Raw genomic sequence first — 20,640 nt, forward strand, 5'->3', positions numbered from 1 at the left:
AGCTGATCACGCCCGAGGAGGGGAAGATCCTCTGGTGCGATCAGCGGGTTAGGTTCCAGAGCCCCGCACTACAGCTGATCCGCTTTTTGGCGGTTTTCACTTTCCAGCGGGGGTCTGGAACCTAACCTGCTGTATGAGTGGGGCCCTACTGTACCGAGGATGTTGAAAATAAATCTGTTGCCTTTTGGATTTTTTAGTGACTTAAGGTGGCATGTTAGTTTCTCCATTATTACCAAGTCCCAATAATGCTCCTTTTCAAATGGAGATGGTGAGGATTTGAACCTGTCCTTCTACATGCACACTACCCAGTAAGCTGCCGCCTCCTCTCTTTCATTCTTAACCTGATTTCGCCAGTGATAGATGCATCTACACAGGACACTGAAACCTCTTCTCCCCCCCTTCCCCAAACACTGGAAATTTTGTTTGACCAATCCCTCTGGCTTCTGTAATTTCAGCAGGCATCTGTGACCCACATGTTCAAGCATATATTTATAGCCATTGAGACTGAGGTGCCCTGGGAATACCAGTGTGGCTTTCAACGTGTAGGAGGTAAATCCTGGAATTAATAAACTAATAGAAACACAGGGGAGTAGAAGCTTGCTTTCTTAAAAAAGAAAATAAGTTGGGATTTTCAGGAAGCTGAATTCTCCACCAGTTATTGTTGAGGAAGAGGCATAACTCTGTAATAAGAGTGTATCCTTTGCGTGAGAAAAGGGTCCAAGTTCAACTCCTGCAACATCTCCCAGGTAGAGCTGGGGGAAAACCCTGTCTAGAAACCTTGAAGAGCTGCTTCCAGCTAGTATTAGGAATGGAAAGATCTGTTTTGGTTCCCTCAAAAATTTGTCATTTTTCCAATCTTAAATTCAGTTTTCTACATTTCTGCAGCATTTGTGATTTAAAAAAAAACCCTCATGAAAAACCCAGCATTTAAGTGTGAATTTCTCCTGATAAACACATTGTTGTAGGCAGTTTTGACTAATATACATAGTTTGCAAGCCATGCCTCATAACGCATTTTCACATGTTATTTGTGCTCGTATATTCATTTTTATGTACCCTTTCCCCATATGCATGCATTTTTTGTAAAGGTTAGTGAACTGCATTGCAAAATTCGAGTAAGTGTGAATTCCAAAGAATGGCTGTGTTTCGGTTCTCATATTGCTTCAGAAAGGTGAATTTGATATTCGGCTTCAAATTCGAACCAAATCAGATTCCTCCCCCATCCCTAGTTGATATAGAGCAGGGTTGGGGAACTACCAGGGTAAATGATGTTGAGCCTGAGAAACCTTTGATCTATTTCTGTATAAGAAAGCTTCCTCTTATGTTCCAGCGCTTTTTTCTGTGATGTACTCAGCACCCCTGGTGCAGAGGAACTGCACTGCGAACCGGGGCTCAGTTGCTGCTGTTTTGTGGAGCGTATCTCCTTTTTGTCGACTCTGGATTTGTCGAGGAAGCTCTCGCAAGGCCAGCTGCTGTGACAGCTGGGTGTGACTTGTACAGCAGCCATAAACGGTTTCATTCTTGCAGCCTGTGTGTGTGTGTGTTGGGTTTAAACATCGTCTGAGATGAAACCTTCCCTCTAGCATCATGGCGATCTCTGTAAATTGAGCCAAAGGGAATTTGCCATTGTACGCGTACCGGACGAAGCCCCATGGAAAATCCCATTCTGGTGAGATCCTTTTATGGTGCCTGCTCTCTGAGTGTCGCCAAGCAGGCAAAGGGATCTTCTTTCCATTCACTTCCAACCTTTCTGCCATCCTCAAGGAGAAGATTGGGGACAGGTTGCTTCAAGCAGCTCTGAGCCAGTGCTTAATTTATCCCTGGGGGAAAAAGCTGAGATTGACATTCCTATTCACTCAGGCATGCATGCACGCACACACACATTCTCTCTCTCTCTCTCTCTCTCTCATATATATACATGAATACACCTGCCTCTTCACACACTGATCAATTACTTTTATTTGTACATTGCTTTGCTATGTACACTACACCAGTAGTTACCAAGCTATGGTCTGTAAGCTTCATTCAGGTGGTCCGTGGCATGTTCACTTAAATACTTGTATTGATTTTTATTGCTTCTTTGATTTCTTACATTGTATGTTTCTGTATTACAGTTTGGATTCTATGGAATGCAAACTGTAATGCAACAAAATAAGATGCAGGAAATAAAAGATGTGATAAAAATACAGTAGAAAATGATACGTCGTCTAGCACGGTGCATTACAATTGCTGCAGCAGGCAGGAAAATCCTGAAGTGGTCCACCAAGACCCTCGGCAATTTTCAAGTTGTTGAGGGGGGAGTTTGGGGACCCCTGGGCTCTGCTCAAGCAGTTCACAAGAAAAGGGGGGGGCAGGGGGAACAACCATAGTATAAATACATCGAGCAAAGTACAGGACATTTCAGAACAGTTTCATAATACCGTAGGGCCCCACTTATACAGCTGGTTACGTTCCGGACCCCTGCCGAAAAGCAAAAACCGCTGAAAAGCGGAACTCATTGAACAGAATGGCGCACAACGCCTGAAAACCGCCGTAAAAGCAGAACAAGCGCCGTATGAGTGGGGCTTTAGTCTAATTGCATCTAATTGAGCCCGCCGCATTAGCGAAGCACCGTAAAGCGAAGTGCTGTGAAGCGGGGCCCTACTGTAGACCACTAATAAAAGATTTCTTCTGACCAAGCGAGTGAAGATTTTCTAATGGATTGCAGGGATAGAAACTTTTCCTTACTAATAGATCATTATTTTTAATATAAGGGCTCCCTTATGATAGACTATCACTATAGTGAGCCCGCTGTGGGTGCCACAGAGCCCTCAGGCACCCCCTTGGGGACCACTATTGTCCCCTTTTCTTCCCAATTTTTTGTTAAATGAGGGGCTTTGGGGTTTTTGCTTTGGGTTTTTCTTGACAGTTTGGGGGGCTGTGGCTTGCTTTAGCGTGTCCTTATGTTTAGGGAATTTCTGAATCCTGTTGTCCAAACCCGCCCATCCCCCGTCAGCCCAGATTTATAGGGGGGAGGAATAAAGGATCGCACCAGGATAGTCCTGGGTGATTTCAATGTCCATGCTGAGGCTGCCTCTAGTGTGTCTTCATGGCCTCCATGACGACCATGGGGCTGTTTCAAGTTGTCACCAGCCTGATGCACAGGGCAGGGCACACCCTGAACTTGGTTTTTGCTCCAGATGGAGGACAGGGTGTTCTGGAGTTGGGGTGTGTGGATGTCACCCCATTGTCATGGTCAGACCACTTCCTGATGAAGTTTAGATTTATGGCTCTTATCCTCCCCTGCAGGAGTGATGGACAGATTAAGATGGTCCATCCCTGGAGACGAATGGAATTCACTGGATTCCTGAATGCCCTGGGGGAGTTCCCAGTAGATAGAGCAGGTGACCCTGTTGAAGTCCTTGTCATACTGTGGAACAGCGAGGCGCATCGGGGTCTTGACACAGTTGGCCCCGAGCTCCCTGTCTGGCATTGTGGAGCCCACTTTGCACCCTGGTACACCAGTGAGCTAAGGACAATGAAACAGGCTGGATGACGGCTAGAGCACAAGTGGCAAAAGACATGCTGTGAGGCTGATCAGACACAAGTAAAACATCATAACCGTGTCTACCGTGTGGCGGTGAGGACAGTGAAGAAAGCCCACCTTGTATAGTTTGCAAGGCACTTTAAGGGTAAACTTGCTCGTCTCCATAGCAATCTTGATGCTTCAACCACATCTACGGTGGTCTCCAGTGAGGTGTCTATTGCAGTGTCTGCTGCAACTTCTTGGAAATGGTTAATGCAACCTGAAGACATGGACAAGGTGCTTGCAACAATGCGACCAGCAACGTGTCCTCTCAAACCTTGCCTTTCTGTATCTTCATGGTCGTTTTCAGAGAATAGCATTGGGTGATTGTCTTTCGGCCCCCTGGCAGTTGTGCTGTGGGGTGCCGCAGGGTACCATCTTGTCCCCATGCTGTTTAACATCTATATGTAGCCCTTAGGAGAAGTCATCAGGAGATTTGGGGTGAGGTGTCAGTAGTATGCTGACAATACCCAGCTCTATTTCTCTGTAATATCTGAATTGGGAGAGGCCATGCAAGCCCTGGACCACTGCTTGGACTCTGTGGTGGCCTCCACCTGCCAGTCATCTGGTATCATGTTGACATCAGGTGACTGACACAGGGAATGTGCTGATTAAGGAGCCCCCGGCTGGATTGAAGCCTCCGCTCACCAGCTGACGAGCAGAGAGTTCAATACTGCTGGCTGCCAAGATCTGCTGTGCCAGTGCATTCCCTGCTGGAAGCATTTTAGCAAAGCAGACCCCAGCAGGATTGAACCCTGGCCCCTGCCCACCAGCTGATGTCAGGTGATGAACAGGTGGGTTTGGTTTGGGGAAAATGGCTTTATAGGCCAACTTGGATCTCCCAGATTGGCTCATGAGCTGGAGATTGCTCATCTCTGTCTTGCTCAACACTAGTCCTACTCAGAGTAGACCCATTAAAGTGAATGAACAATTAAATTAGGTTTATTAATTTCAGCGGGTCTACTCTGAGTGGCACATAGCTGACTATAACCCAATGTCTTTTGTCTTTCCTTAGCTTTTTGTAGATGCTTTTCAAAGTTATATTTTATCTGTTTAAAGACTTTTTTTTAAGCTTAGAAAAGGGAAGAAACTTAATATTCTTGCTTGAGCTGGAAGGCAAATGTGTGTGGAAATAGGGAAATGTACCAAGCTCTCAGATTTCCCACTGGATGCTGTGCTTTTAATTAAAAGATTTTGGTATTACTGGAGAAGTTGAGGGAAATTGTATTTTTAACAACAGTGAAGGCTGCGTTCCTGTGAACTGCCTCACCTGGCTCCTGGGACTACGCATTATTTCTAACGTTACTGTCTTCTACTCTCTCTCTCTTTTTACTCCATTGCTTTCTCTTTTTTGGCCTTCAGGCTTCCAAAGCGAAGGTCAGCATCCCTCTCTCAGCCATTATCGAGGTGCGCACGACTATGCCATTGGAGATGCCAGACAAGGATAACACCTTTGTTCTGAAGGTAAGGAGGCTAAGGTAGGGAAGCAGCCTGCGATATCCCCACATTTTATTGTTTGCTTATATTTATTTATTTAACTTCTACCCCACCCTTCTTCCTCCCAGAAGGAGCCTAGGGTGGTAAACAAAGGACAAAACACTAAAAATATATTGCAACGTTTTAAAATTTAAACATCCTAAAAACATATTTTAAGAACATCTTTAAACACATCTTAAAAAGCAGTTCCAAAACAGACACAGACTGGGATAAGGTCTCCCCTTCCAAGGCTTGTTGAAAGAGGACGTTCTTCAGTAGCAGACTGGGATAAGGTCTCTACTTAAAAGGCTTGTTGAAAGAGGAAGTTCTTCAGTAGGCTGCAAAAAGATAACAGAGATGGTGGCTGTCTAACATTTAGGAGGAGAGAATTCCAAAGGGTAGGTGCCACACAATTTTCCAAATCTTGTGCCCCAACAGCAACTGATGCTGTTAGGTAATTTATAAAGTATGAACTTTAATGGTCTTATGGGAGCCCTCTCTTTAAATGGCAATGTGTATTACTATTTCACTGGGTTTTGCTTTTCCAAAATGTGGAAAATTAGGATTTGTAGTTTGAATGACAGAGAATCTTTGTGTTTTCCCTATGTGACGTGCTGTTTCAAGAAGTACCAGTCACAGAGTTCCTTCCTAGTAGAGATGGACATCTGGTGGGAGTGAATGTGCTGTCACAATTGCGGGAATTGATCTTGGGGACAGTGGGGACCAGTGTAGTCAGTAGGATTTACACACCTAAAATATATACTGTCACAATCGCGGGAATTGACCTTGGGGACAGCGGGGACCAGTGTAGTCAATAGGATTTACACACCTAAAATATATACTGTCACAATCGCGGGAATTGATCTTGGGGACAGTGGGGACCAGTGTAGTCAGTAGGATTTACACACCTAAAATATATACTGTCACAATTGCGGGAATTGATCTTGGGGACAGTGGGGTCCAGTGTAGTCAGTAGGATTTACACACCTAAAATATATACTGTCCCGATCGTGGAAATTGATCTTGGGGACAGTGGGGACCAATGCAGTCAGTAAGATTTACACACCTAAAATATATACTGTCACAATCGCGGGAATTGATCTTGGCGACAGTGGGGTCCAGTGTAGTCAGTAGGATTTACAAACCTAAAATATATACTGTATGAATAAATGTCTAGTTCACACTCATGTGGGACAAGAACAGTTAAACCACCCAGCAATTTTGTGTATTGCATGTGAATTTGCAAGAGAAATTGAGTGCAAAGAGATCGTGATTTTTCAATGGGAAAAAATGCCATAAAAATAAGAACATAAGAAGAGCCTGTTGGATCAGGCCAGTGGCCCATCTAGTCTAGCATCCTGTTCTCACAGTGGCCAACCAGGTGCCCCTTATGGGAAGCCTGCGAGCAGGACCTGAGTGCAAGAGCAACTCTCCCCTCCTGCGGTTTCTAGCAACTGGTATTCAGAAGCATCCTGCCTCCAACACTGGAGGAAGAGCAGAGCCATCCAGACGAGGAACCATTGATTGCCTTTATCTTCCATGTATTTGTCTAATCCTCTTTTAAAGCCATCCCAGCTGGTGGCCATTGCTCCCCCTGTGGAGCGAATTCTATCCCTTATGTGCTGTGTGAAGAAGACAAAATAGTCAGCTTGTATTGTAGGATTCTCTTCCTTGAGCTGTACATCACATTAAACAAAAATAACAAAAGAAGGAAGGGGTTGGTTGTTAGATGACAGAAAAGCCTGTTTAGGCCAGTGTACTACCCCACAAATGTAGAAGTACAGTTGGAATCAGCTGTTGCTGGTGGCTCCATGTCAGTGGGGCAGAGGTCCACTCCGAGTTTTAGTCCGAGCTTTCAAGGAGCTGTCCAAGGTGGAACGTATTCCACTGCCCCATTGACATGGAGCGACCAGCCACCACTGGTCAGAATTAAAATATGAACATTTATTTCATTCGCTCTTGAGATTGTATGTATGAAATATTGCTGTGAAAGTGTTTGGAGAATAACTGGTGGAAGCCTGTCTTCTCAGCCATAAGGACTAGAATCTTACATTTTTACAAGAAAGATGAGATTCTCAAGTTGATGGAGTTTTACAGCCAAATTCAGTGGTGTGTTTGTTTTGCACTTGCCCAGAATTGCAGAATGAACACACACACACACACAGTCTTTAGGTTTATGAAGCTTGTCATATCCTTGGCCTATATCTGCTGTCCTTTTTAATTTTCCTCTTCCCCCGCTTACCTTTTTTTAAAAAAAATATTTCTTACATTTTGTATCCTACATTTCCTCCAAGAAACCTGAGGCAGCAAATATTTTGGAGGGGCTGGGCATCGCATTTTAGTCTTGCAGCAACCCTTGGAGGTAGAGTAGATGGAGTGTGTGTGACCTATCCCAAGATGTGAGCTTTGTGGGTGATCCAGGATTCAAACCCAGATCTCCAAGTCTGTGTCACATAAGAACATAAGAACATAAGAAGAGCCTGCTGGATCAGGCCAGTGGCCCATCTAGTCCAGCATCCTGTTCTCACAGTGGCCAACCAGGTGCCTGGGGGAAGCCCGCAAGCAGGCCCCGAGTGCAAGAACACTCTCCCCTCCTGAGGCTTCCGGGAACTGGTTTTCAGAAGCATGCTGCCTCTGACTAGGGTGGCAGAGCTACTTCTCCAGTTTTGAACTCCTGTTGTAAAAGGGAGAGGATGATGCATTATTTCAAAGCATGTTCCAGCTTTTGCCCATCTAACTTTTGTGTTTAATGAGCACTCCTTCCCCCCCCCTTACCCTTTTGTTAAGATTGCAGCGCTTCCCTGTAAGCACTGCACTCCCTGTTTGAAGAGCCAACTCTGGGGTGACATGCTGCCCTATGGCAGGCTGGGTTGTCATGGCAACTGGCCTAGCTGCTGCATAAGCAGTTCCTTGAGAGGATCAGACTTAAGCAAACTTCCATCCAAGCTCCCTAACAGGGAGGATAAAAGGCATTTTTGACAGGAACAAAAAAACCCTTGACGTTAGTTTTGTGTTTGCAAGTCTCTGGGAAATGGATTTATTTTATTTTATTTTTTATTTTTTTTGGAGTTGTGCTTCCCCCTCCCCAGTCATTTTTCCAGCTTTCTGAATTTATAGAGGGTACCTGTGTGATTGGGGAGGGAGGAAGTAGAAAGGCCCAGAGCAGAAAGATGAAATTGGGCATGTGTTTTCTCTCTTCCTCCTCTCGATCACTGGTGTTTTTGTCTTTGCATCTGTTGAAATTTGGGGCAAACCTATAACCAGGCGGTTGGCACGGACTCCCAGCTTCCTCCCCCTTCATCTCCGTGTTGCCCCGTGTAGAACTCAGGAGGAAAGAGGATGGGGACAAAACTAGAACTCTCATTGGCCATAAGTATCTAAAGTGGTATGACACTGCTTTAAATACATAGTGCAGATGAGGCCTTTCAAAGTGCTGTAACTTATAGCTGATTTGATTGACCATGTTAATTTATTTAACTTTCCTCTCTCCGAGGCATTTTAGCATGTGTTTTTAAACTGCTTTTTAAAATGTTTTTAAATTTGTATATTTGTTTTTAATGTTTTTAATTGTTGTAAGCCACCCAGAGAGCTTCGGCTATGGGGCAGTATACAAATGCAATAAATAAATAAATTTAAGAATGTTGATTGATTTTAGTTGATGACATTTGTTTGCGTTAAGGTACCTTTTGATCTGTTGAAAAGGTGCTCCTGATTAATTGGGCAATATTTAAAAAAATACTTATTATTTTAACATAAGTAGCTCTGAAAACTACAATTGGCAAATGTCCTCTTAAGAGATATTATTTCTTCTTTCACACACGGAAGGAAATGCATCTTCCAAGATGGTGTATGCCGTGATGTGTTTGCATTTATTTATTTAACAAGATTTATATACTACTAAAATTGACAAGGAAAAAAATCTCTAAGCAGTTTATGCAAAACAATATAAAATAGTCATTAAAAATACTGATTGAAATCAAACGTTTAAAACAAATGGACATAAAATTGGTCAATATGTTAATGAAATCAGCAATTTTTAAGCAAACATGTATGATAAAATTGCATGTGAAAATTACATGATGCAGACACACACCTCCACTGTGAAGGATATGTGTGACTCCAGGTAGAAGAAATGAATTGTGGCTTTGATCTGTGGAATTAATGTACTGCTTCTAGGTGGTGAAACGTGGATCCACTGGTACACTGTGTGTACTGGGCTGTGGGTGTTTGGAGAGAGGAAGAATGCCTTTTAAAGATACCATAAAGAATGGCTTTTTTTCGCTCTTGTATTTTTTTCAATATAGGTAGAAAATGGTGCTGAGTATATCTTGGAAACGATTGATTCGTTGCAGAAACACTCCTGGGTGGCAGATATACAAGACTGCATCGATCCTGGGTAAGATGGCAGGGGAAAGTGGAGACTGGGTGTGTGGAGCGAGTGCCCTTCAGCCTCAGAAAAGCTTGTTGCATAAATCTTCCATCTAGCAAACCAGGGGCTCATTCTACTTCGCAGGGGCCAGATTTCCTTAGGGACTGCTTGCTCCTATAAATACCTGCCAAGGAATTAAGATTGGTTTAAACAGGCCTTTTTTCTTGATCCCATCTCAGGAATTCTGTCAGGTATGAGAAACAAGGTCTTTTATGTGATGGTGCCGTGACTCCAGAATGGTCTCTCAAATGAAATTTGTCAGGTTCCTTCTTTGTGTCCCTTTCACCAGAAATTAAAGATATTTTGATTTCAGTGGGCTTTACATGGAATCATAAAATTATAGAGTTGGATGTGACTATGAAATCATGTAACTCTGGGATAGGGAACTTGTCACCTTCTAAATGTTGTTAGACTCCAGTTCCCATCAGCTCCAGCCAGCATTGCCAATGGTAAAAAGCCATAGTTCAGTGGTGGAGCTCACGCTTTGCATGGAAAAATTCCTAGGCTCAGTTCACCCTGGCATCTCCAGGTAGTGCTGGGGCAGACCCCATTTGAAATCCTGGAGAGCCATTGTCAGTCAGTGTAGACAAGAGGTTCCCAAACCGTGGTCCATGGACCACCAGTGGTCCACGAACATCATTCACGTGGCCCGCACCATGTCCATGTTAAATATACATGTTGATTTTGAATTGTATTTTTGCTGCTTATTTTATTACTTGCACCGCGTTTTATTAGATTGCAGTTTGAATTCTCTGGAATGCGAGTTGCAATACAACAAAATTCAACATAAGAAACAAAAGAAGGAATAAAAATACAATTCAGAAATCATACACCAGCCAGTGGAGCACACTGCGGTTGCTACAACAGGCAGAAAAAACCATGAAGTGGTCCGCCAAGACCCTCAGTGATTTTCAAATGGTCTGCGGAGGTAAAAGTTTAAGAATCCTTGGTGTAGACGATGCTGAACTTGATGGACCAATGCTCAGACTTGGTCCTAGTTGGCTTCCTGTGTTCGTGTGTCAAGGGTGGAATGATGGGAGCAGTAGCCTGATCCCTGATCTAATCCAAGACCCTGCTCAGTGTGAGATCCACAATGCAGGATACAACTGACGCTTCCCTGACGGACGGCTGTCCATCCTTTCCTTAAATACTTTTTATTTATTTATTTAAAATATTTCTATCCCGCCCTTCTACCCTATAATAGGGCACTCAAGGCGGCTTACAAAAATCAAATCAAACATATACATAATAAAATTGTAAACAGTAAAATCACAAAAACATTAAAATACATAAATTAAATTTCAGCTAAGAGCCAGTCTGCCACCAGTGGTGGCTAGTGGCTCGATATCAGTGGGGCAGTGCAATCTGCTCTGGGTTTCAAGGATCTTGAAAGTTGGGACTAAAACCCGGAGTGGATTCCACTGCCTCATGGAGTCACCAGCCACCGCTGCCCACCACCTCCTTCTCTTCAGCTGAAATCTACTTCCTTTCGGTTCCTACCCATTAGTTGGTGTGGTGTGTTAATGTGCAACAAGGAGTTTTTGTTATTGGCAAGTTTAATATATACCACCCTTTACCTTTGCTGGGTTTTTTTTGTGGTGTTGCATTTAAGTGCTCTCCCCCCCCCCCTTTTTAGAAAGCTAAATCCTGTGGTGTGTACAGTATAATATATGTTCTTTCACTAATTATTAAATGCTTTTATGCTTTATGGCATGAGCCAAAATAGCCAAAGTGGTGCCTTCCAGATGTTGTGGACTATGTATGCATTTAAAGCAGTATTGTATCACTTTAAACAGCCATGGCTTCCCCACAAAGAATCCTGGGACCTGTAGTTTAAGCATGCTGAGAGATGTTGTGAGGGGAATAGGGGTCTCCTAAGAGCTCCAGTTCCCAGAGTTTCCTGGGAAAAGAGATTGATTTCCCAAGAACTGCACATAGTCTCAGTTGTGTCTTGGGTTATTGGTTAGAAGGAAAAGACCATTTGGAAGTAGTCAATAGCTGCATCTGAATGTCCTGTAGGGAAAGGAGATTTTATGTAAATGGACTGAAAAATCATTGCTTCAGGGCCATAAGGTACTTTTGGGGAAAGTGTTATGGAAAGGCCAAATACAGTGTAGGGTAACAGGGTGTCTGTCTCCATTCGCCTGTGACCGCAGGAGAGATGGGTGCAGTCTGCAATGTGTTCGTGGTTCATGGGGCAGCCCATCTCATCCTCCAAAAGTATCGCTCTTCCATTTCAGAGAGCTGTGAGATCACTGAATCCAGATTGTTGACACTTAAAAAGGGGGGGGGCTGCATGTACCTGCACAGTCACTGGTGCAAAATTCTGGGTCTGACTGATCTTTTCTTTCCTCCAGGGACAGTGATGATGACATTGAGCTCGCCTCTTGCACCCAAGGGGCCTGCCTGCCAAGCAGAGTGTCCTCTTGCAGCTGTGAGTTCCTGGCTGATGGTAATAAGACTTTTTAAAATCAGATTTTAAAACTGGATTTGTTTATTCTTTAAAAATGCATACACTCTCTGGTCCCAGATAACCTGTGCACGCAAACGACGTTATGGCTTGCCTGTGGTTGGGAAGGAACATTAGGGTTTTTTGGCAGAATTGACGGTGATATGCTAGAACAGGGGTTCCCAAACGGTGGTCTGCATACCGACAGAGGTCCATGAGCTTCATTCAGGTGGTCCGCAGTGTGTCTGTGGATTTGTGGTTGAAGTGGGAGACAGCACATCCTTCGTATTAAATATTCGTATTTGATTGTTATTGCTTCTTTTCCTTCTAGTATTGTATTTTATTGAATTACAGTTTGAATTCTGTGGATTAGGATAAAATGCAATATATATAAAATAAAAGAAGCAATCAAAATGCAATTTAAAAAATATAGCACAATGTATTACAATTGAAATTGAAATTGAATTGAAACTGTATTTTTACCCCGCCCTTTTTCCAAACTGGAACTCAGGGCGGCTTACAAATAAAACTACGTGTAGTTAAAAACATAGAAAAACATACAATTAAAATGCAATTAAACTATGCACAACCTTAAAACCATAAAAGGCACTTAAAAATCTAAAAACAATTTAAAATAATACAGATAATAATATAAAACAATAAAACAAGCTTTGTAAAGCCCAATCCTAAACACCTTCTATCCCAAAAGCCTGTCGGAATAAAAAAGTCTTCACTTGCCGACGGAAGGATGGCAAGGAGGGGGCCATTCGTGCCTCCCTAGGAAGGGAGTTCCAGAACTTAGGAGCAGCCACCGAGAAGTCCCTATCTTGCATCCCCACCAATCACACTTGCGAGGGTGTTGGGACTGAGAGAAGGGCCTCTCCTGAAGATCTCAGGGCCCGGGCAGGCTCGTATAGGGAGATACGGTCTGACAGATAGCCTGGATCTACAACTATCTACAATCTGGATCTACAATCTCTACAACAGGCAGAAAAATCATTAAGTGGGCCACCAAGACCCTCAGCATTTTTCAAGTGGTCCATTGGGGGGGGGAGTTGAACTACTGTGATTGAGCCATTGTTGCTTGGGGTACATACACCCATTTCTTTTGTCCTGCTATAATCTCCAGTCAAATATATCAGGATTTTGAAGCATTATTAAACAAATAAATGAATAAAATAGTGTAGACCAGAGGTGTAGTCGTTCAGGGGGTCAGACCCCTTACTTTTTGGGGAGCAGGGTCCCAGCCAGGTCCCTATGTCTCCAGCATCCTATGAGACAATCAGCATGAAAGGGGAGTGTGCTAGCCACTGAGAAGAGTCTTCTAACTTGCTTCCATGTCCTTTTTTGCTGATTGGAGCCAATCAGAGTGACAGGAGGTGAGTCAGCCACTGAGAAGACTCTTCTCGGTAGCTAACATTCTCCCCCTTTCATGCTTATTGGTTCCTAGGGATGTCTGTTGTTGTGGGAGAAGGCATTAATGACCTAATTCTCAACCCAGCAGCAAAAAAGGGGGAAGGTGGTGTGGCTGTGACTATCATGAAAGGACCCTACACGTCCACATTTGTCATGACACTACTGTTGTAGACCTAGGTGTGAAGAACCTTTGGCCCTCCAGATGTTGCTGAACTACAACTCCCATCAGCCCTGGCAAGCATGGCCAATGGGCAGGGATGATGGAAGTTGCAATTAAGCAACATCTGGAGGGCCAGAGGTTCCCCACGTCTGGTGTATGCCTACTGATGATGTGACAGCATGTAACTAATATCTGAAACTAAGAAGTAGTGCCTCAGCTTGCTGTTTTCCTTTTCCCTCCCAACCCCTTTTCCTTTTTTGCTGTGTCTCTTGGAATGTGAGCCTGAAAGCTGAGCCTGTTTATCACTGATATTTGCAAGCCACTCTGGGAGCCTTTTTTGGCTGACGAGCAGGAGAAAACCATGTGTGAATCACTTTGCAGAAAAAAAGAGAAGCTGTTGGGAGCTTTGAGATTTATTTTTTTTAACAGCAGAATTATTTTCCAGATATGTCCCGGTTTCAGGATAGGTGTGCGGGCTCTGCTGCCCCGGACACTGTGCCAAATCCTGCCACCATTGTCACAGCACCACACAGCAGGGTCAGGGACTCTGTAGGAGAATACAGAGCTCATGTGCCATTGGAGAATTTTCTACAGACACTGGAGTCACCAGCTACTGGAAGCCATACTGCAGGTACTGTATCTTCTTAAAGAAATGTGTTGCACTTCTGAGGATCTGGAGGGGGAGAGGGGGAATAATATTGGTTTCTCTGCTTCACAACTTAAGCGGCTCAGTTGTTCACACTCGTTTCCTTCTTTGTAACCCCATCACACTTTTTTCCTGTCGTTTAAAACAGTTGGCCCATTGTTGACCCAGGTGATTCAGTTTTGCTAATTTTCCATTTCGTTAATTTCGTCTTTGGCTTTGTTAGCATCTCCCCCAACCCCCCAGCCATGGCAATTTCAGTATGGCCTCCACTCTTGCTGAATAAGAGAGATCTAGAGGGGCAGGTAAGTGAGGCAGGCCTAAAATACTAGGCTAGGCAGTCAAACAGTCTGACCTGGTTGTAACAGCTTCCTTTGTCCAGTCAGATCAAATTTTGGAGCGAGATAAGAGTGTGTGTACACAGTCTCCAGACCAGTTGCACAAAGTTTACAGTTATGCACAACAGCATACATACTTCAAACAATTCAGATGGTTTGCTAGTGACACAGAATGATATCCATATATATACAACTTTTCCTAGGGTGCTGTTGCATTGTAATCATGTGATGACAACCTTCTAAATGCTACAGGGTCATGGAAATGGCAGGCAAGGCAGGCCACCAAGCAGGCGATGGAGGGAGGCAGGCCAGCAAATGGCCGGGGAGGCGGGCAGCTGGGGTGAGCTGCGGAGGAACAGGCAAGGCAGGTGCGTGAGGTTAGGTGAGTGCCAAAGGCATGCGAGTAGGCTGATGATGGCTGCCACACACTAACGCCGATAGGCACTGGGGGCATTGGGGTGTGTGCCTGGGGTTCCCATTCCTGGGGTTAGGTGATGAGGTTGGCACCCAAAGCGTACAGGGGTGGTAGCCCCTTGTGTATTCCTATATATTCTGCTGGCCAGTATTTGTAACTTATATTCCACACTGTAGTATTTTATTAGTTGAGTTGATTGTCAAACCCAAGGTCCTCCCCAAGAGACTTACAGTGCTCCATGCATTAATTTCTTTTAAATATCCACCTAAAAATGTGATCTGTAAATTTGCAAAACCTGTACGGATACGGCTTGCCTCACTGGAGAGCTGGCATTATTGACAGCTGCCTGTTATGCTTTACTTTGGATTCCTGCATTGAGCAGAGGGTTGAACTCAATGGCCTTATAGGCCCCTTCCAACTGCAATTCTATGATTCTATGAATGTACACTCAGTCCATACTTGCATTAGTATTGCTGAGTGTGTGGAAAGGCCCGCTGTCCTCCTTGTTGTGTTTTTCTTGTAAGGGCCCCTCCAGACCCCCCTTTTTATTGCACATTCATGACGATGGGTGCTCACGATGGTATCGGGGTGGGCATGCATTCTCTGACTTTGAATGGGTTGTGGGACTGCCTTCAAGTCAATCCCAACTTATGGCAACCCCATGAATAGAGTTTTCGTGGTAAGCGGTATTCAGAGGGAGTTTAACATTGCCTTCCTCTGAGGCTGAGAGGCAGTGACTGGCCCAAGGTCACCCAGTGAGCTTCATGGCTGTGTGAGAATTTGAACCCGGGCCGTAGTCAAACACTCTAACCACTACGCCACACTGGCTCTCTGAATGGGTTGTAGACCCATTGAAATTAACAAACCTAAGTTACTCATGCCCATTAATTTCAATTGGTGTACTCTGAGTAGGACTAGCATTGAATGCCACCCGATATTATTTGCGCCTTCACAAATGTTGGGGCAGTCACTGCTTCATTTCCTTTCAGTGCATATCCTGTAACATTCTGCTGAAATCCCATGACTTTTCATGCCACAAATATTGTTTGGGGGGGGGTTTAGTCCTGTTTTTGTTGTGCTGTAGCACCTTCGGACAGCAAGAATGTCTTAGCATTGGGGAACCATTGCAGAACAACTAATAACGCAGAATAAATGTTGCGGAATACATCTGCAATTACACATCAGTCTGGAGGGGCCCTCAGCTAGCTTTCCTCGCTGTAGTCCTTGCTGAATTTGGAGCAAAGCCTCTCTTATTTTCTGACTTTTCTTTTTCTTCTTCCCGTCTGGGACAGGGGAGGAAAGCGAAACAGAAATGGAGCTCAACCTCTTGGACTTTCCTTGGTTCCATGGGACGCTATCACGGGTCAGAGCTGCTCAGCTGGTTCTGTTTGGTGGAGCAAGAAGCCATGGGCTGTTTGTCATTCGGCAGAGTGAAACACGGCCGGGCGAATATGTGCTGACCTTTAACTTCCAGGGGAAAGCCAAGGCAAGTGACCATTCCTAATGAATGGATGGATCTTGGATTGTTTGTTTAACAAAATGTACACTATATATCACTTGATTGCACATAAAACCTCTAAGCTGTGGTTGCCAACCTTTTTGGACCAGGGGGCACATTTCAAATATTGAGCAAATGCTGAGGGCACCAGTTACAAAATGGCTGCTGCGGTGGTGTGGCATAACATAAATGACTGCCTCATTTTTACCTTGGGAAGTCAGCTATGCCCTCCTGATTGTGGAGATATAGCTGTTAAAGCACAGGAACCCTATTTTCCCCAGTGCCACCCACTTAATAATAATAATAATTTAATTTGTGGGTCACCTATCTGGCCAATGGCCACTCTAGGCGACGTACAATTTAACAACAATACATTACATCATAATAAAATACATCATAAAATACAATATAACAATAAAACAATAAAACAATTCCAGTACAGAGTAGTAGGCTATTCGTCGTAAAAATTTAACCCTCCCCGGAAGTCCCAAAGGCCTGTCTGAAGAGCCAGGTCTTCAAAGCTTGGCGGAATACATTCAGGGAAGGGGCATGCCGAAGGTCATACGGGAGGGAGTTCCAGAGAGTGGGGGCCGCCACTGAAAATGCCCTCTCTCTTGTCCCCGCCAACCTAGCTGTTTTAGTTGGCGGGATTGAGAGAACGTCCTGTGTGGCTGATCTTGTTGGGCGGCATGGTTGGTGGCGCTGGAGGCGCTCCATCAGGTAAACTGGGCCGAGACCGTATAGGGATTTAAAGGTTAATACCAACACCTTGAATTGGGCCCGGAAAATAACTGGAAGCCAGTATAGGTCGAACAACACTGGAGTGATGTGTTCCCGGCGGTGACAGTTTGTAAGTAGTCGAGCGGCAGCATTTTGTATAAGTTGTAATTTCCGGACCGTTTTCAAGGGTAACCCCACGTAGAGCGCATTACAGTAATCCAACCGAGAGGTGACCAGGGCATGTACCACCAGTGGGAGCTGATGAGCAGGAAGGTAGGGCTGCAGTCTACGAATGAGGTGTAATTGATACCAGGCTGCCCGGCTCACTGCCGAAATCTGAGCCTCCATGGACAGCTTGGAATCAAGAACAACCCCAAGGCTGCGGACCTGGTCCTTCAGGGGCAATTTCACCCTGTCGAACACCAGGTCAACACCTGGAAGTAAGCCCCATTAAACACAGGAGAGACTTGCTTCTGAAGTAGTACCATTGGACTGTAACTCTGCAGTGAATTGCTTAAAAGGATGCCTACATATCCTGCATATTTTGCTTCATTTCTCTCTAGGAGGGCTGGAGACTTAATTTTTCTTTAATGAAAGCTCTGAGTTTGGGGACACCAAAGAATTGGCAATCCCCACTCTAAGCAGTTTACAAAGACAACAACAACATTAAAATTGTTCATAAAAGAGTTGAAAACAGGATTTTTTTAAAAAAATGTTGCATGCATCCCAATCTCCAAGCAGTGAGAGACTCCAGGGGGTTACCCAGGGTTTGGTTTCCTTGAAATGAACATGACTGGAGACTGTAGTGTCTTTATGATATATGGTTTATTTACACATATATACATAGTTCACAGTTGGGAACCTGCCTTTTACTATGTTCCTATCGGCCCATCTAGCTCAGTACTGTCTACACTGACTGGCAGCATCTTCCCAGGGTTTCATGCAAGGGACAAGTCAGCTTTACCTTAGATGCGACAGAATCTGGGACATTCTGCATAGACCACAGATGCCCTTCCACTGAGCTGCAACCACCATTGTGGAGTCCCTCAGGGATCGGTACTGTCCCCCATGCTTTTTAACATCTACATGAAGCCTCTGGGTGCGGTCATCCGGAGTTTTGGAGTGCGTTGTCATCAGTATGCTGATGACACGCAGCTCTATTTCTCCTTTTCATCTTCTTCAGGTGAGGCTGTTGATGTGCTGAACCGTTGCCTGGCCGCGATAATGGACTGGATGGGAGCTAATAAACTGAAACTCAATCCAGACAAGACTGAGACACTGTTAGTGAGTGCCTTTTCTGCACAGATGGAGGATGTTCATCCTGTTCTGGATGGGGTTACACTCCCCCTGAAGGAACAGGTTCGTAGTTTGGGGGTTCTTTTCGATCCTTGTCACTTGAGGCTCAGGTAGCCTCGGTGGCTCGGAATGCGTTCTACCACCTTCGGCTGGTAGCCCAACTACGCCCCTATCTGGACGGTGACGACCTCGCTTCAGTTGTTCATGCTCTGGTGACCTCTAGATTGGACTACTGTAATGCACTCTATGTGGGGCTGCCCTTGAAGACGGTTCGGAAGCTGCAACTAGTGCAAAACGCAGCAGCCAGACTGTTGACGAGGACCGCTCGGTCCTCACATATTACACCCGTTCTGGCCCGTTTGCACTGGTTGCCGATTTGTTTCCGGGCCAGATTCAAGGTGCTGGTATTGACCTATAAAGCCTTACACGGTGTGGGTCCGCAATACCTGATGGAACGCCTCTCCCGCTATGAACCTACCCGTGCACTTCGTTCGTCATCTAAGGCCCTCCTCCGAGTACCGACCCATCGAGAAGCTCGGAGGGTAGTGACAAGATCCAGGGCCTTTTCGGTGGTGGCCCCCGAATTGTGGAATAGTCTCCCCGAGGAGGTACGCCTGGCGCCTACGTTGATATCCTTTCGGCGCCAGGTTAAAACCTTCCTATTCTCCCAGGCATTTTAATGTATTTTAAATACGTTTTAATGTTTTGGTCTTTCTAATTTATTTTATTGTTGTTATATATTTGTATTTTATATTTTGTGATTGTTGATTTATTGTATCATTTTATGTTGTACACCGCCCAGGGAGCCTTTGGCTAAGGGCGGTTTATAAATTAAATAACATAAATAAATAAATAAATAAACCTTTCCCCTGACCACTTAAGTCACCATGCTACAATTATCTGCACCACTTCATTTCTTCCCATAGACTTCAAGTCGAGCTGCATTGCTGCTGACGGGTTTTGGTTGCAAATGTAGTTGTGTGTGAGAGTGAGTGAGAGAGAGAGCAGTTGGGGGGGGGATCAGTCTTTCAGTTGGAAGGTTCCACTAGAACCTGGCCACAGGCCTGTATAGAAGCATAAAATAGTAAAACAGCCAAAGGCTTAAAAGCCACCCACTAAAACCCCGGTCTCTCCTTTGGCTTGTTAATAGATTGGGGCCTGGCACGCGGAAAGCATTATGTGTGGCAGGTGGAGGTGGAAAGCAGCCAAGATCTTAAGACCTGCTGGCTTGCCTGCTCCCAGTTGTAGGAGAGAGGCAGTAGGGATGTTGCACGTTGTCTTGCGGGCTGAGCTGAGTTTGATCCTCTGCCACGTCTTGGGGTGGTTGGGTGAGGGATGTGTATTTGCCATGCACGCAAGCAGATACAATGCTGGCAGCTTTTGCATGTTTGCACTCGAAATGTGGCCTGAGCAGATCAATGCAAGCACCATTTTCTCCCATCCTTTCCTGTTGGTGCCATCTGGGATTTAGTTCACTGAAATTCAAATCGACAGCTACATTCACCCTGTTTCTCTGAGTGGTGAGAAGTTCCAGGGGTGCAGTGCTTACCTGGGTTTCATCTCCTTTGGAAGGAGGCCTGTGGTATTTTGTACTATTTGAGTTCATTTGCACGCTTAGCACACATTTTTTATGTCTGGTATTAATGATTTTATTGTACTATTGTTTTTATGTTTGTTTTTATGTACGCCGCTTAGAAATAAATAAATAAAAAGCACAGTAACATGGTGCAAGCGGTATGCATCATCTTTTCAATTCCCCTGTGCACGGCTTTTATCTTACATGCGTTATGTTGAGATTGTAGTGGTAGCTAGTCAATAAAAATCATTAATTCATTCCCCTGCTAACCTTTTATAGCACCTGCGCCTGTCCTTGAATGAAAATGGCCAGTGCCACGTCCAGCATCTCTGGTTCCAGACGATCTTTGATATGCTGAGGCATTTTCACATGCACCCCATCCCCCTGGAGTCAGGCGGTTCTGCTGACATAACGCTCCGCAGCTACGTGTTGGCACAGAGTCCCTTGCCTGGTAGGTCAAGTCCCTGTTCTCGCTGTCTGCCCTCACCTATGGCCTGTCTGAGCAAAGAATGAAAGCTACAAAGAGTTTCTCAGTATTTTATGTATTTATTTAAATATTTATAATCTGCGCGTTCATAAAATATGGAAATGGACTGCCTTCAAGTCAATTTCAACTTATGGCGACCCTATGAATAGAGTGTTCAGGGTAAGTGGTATTCA

General features: G+C 44.6%; 1 protein-coding gene across 6 annotated transcripts in view; it reads left to right on the forward strand.

The window, feature by feature from the left end:
* SH2B2 (SH2B adaptor protein 2) overlaps positions 1–20,640 on the forward strand; it is a 65,100-nt gene that overhangs the window by 38,083 nt on the left and 6,377 nt on the right. For 5 of the 6 annotated variants that reach the window (XM_061604998.1, XM_061604997.1, XM_061604996.1 and 2 more), the window contains 6 exons: positions 4,927–5,028; positions 9,345–9,436; positions 11,827–11,921; positions 13,940–14,125; positions 16,183–16,376; positions 20,260–20,431. In XM_061604998.1, coding sequence (XP_061460982.1) covers positions 4,927–5,028; positions 9,345–9,436; positions 11,827–11,921; positions 13,940–14,125; positions 16,183–16,376; positions 20,260–20,431 — 841 coding nt within the window. The remainder of the gene's footprint in view (positions 1–4,926; positions 5,029–9,344; positions 9,437–11,826; positions 11,922–13,939; positions 14,126–16,182; positions 16,377–20,259; positions 20,432–20,640) is intronic. The other variant, XM_061605001.1, reaches the window with a different exon arrangement.

Source organism: Rhineura floridana, chromosome 21, assembly GCF_030035675.1.
Source record: "Rhineura floridana isolate rRhiFlo1 chromosome 21, rRhiFlo1.hap2, whole genome shotgun sequence".
Taxonomy (NCBI): Eukaryota; Metazoa; Chordata; class Lepidosauria; order Squamata; family Rhineuridae; genus Rhineura; species Rhineura floridana.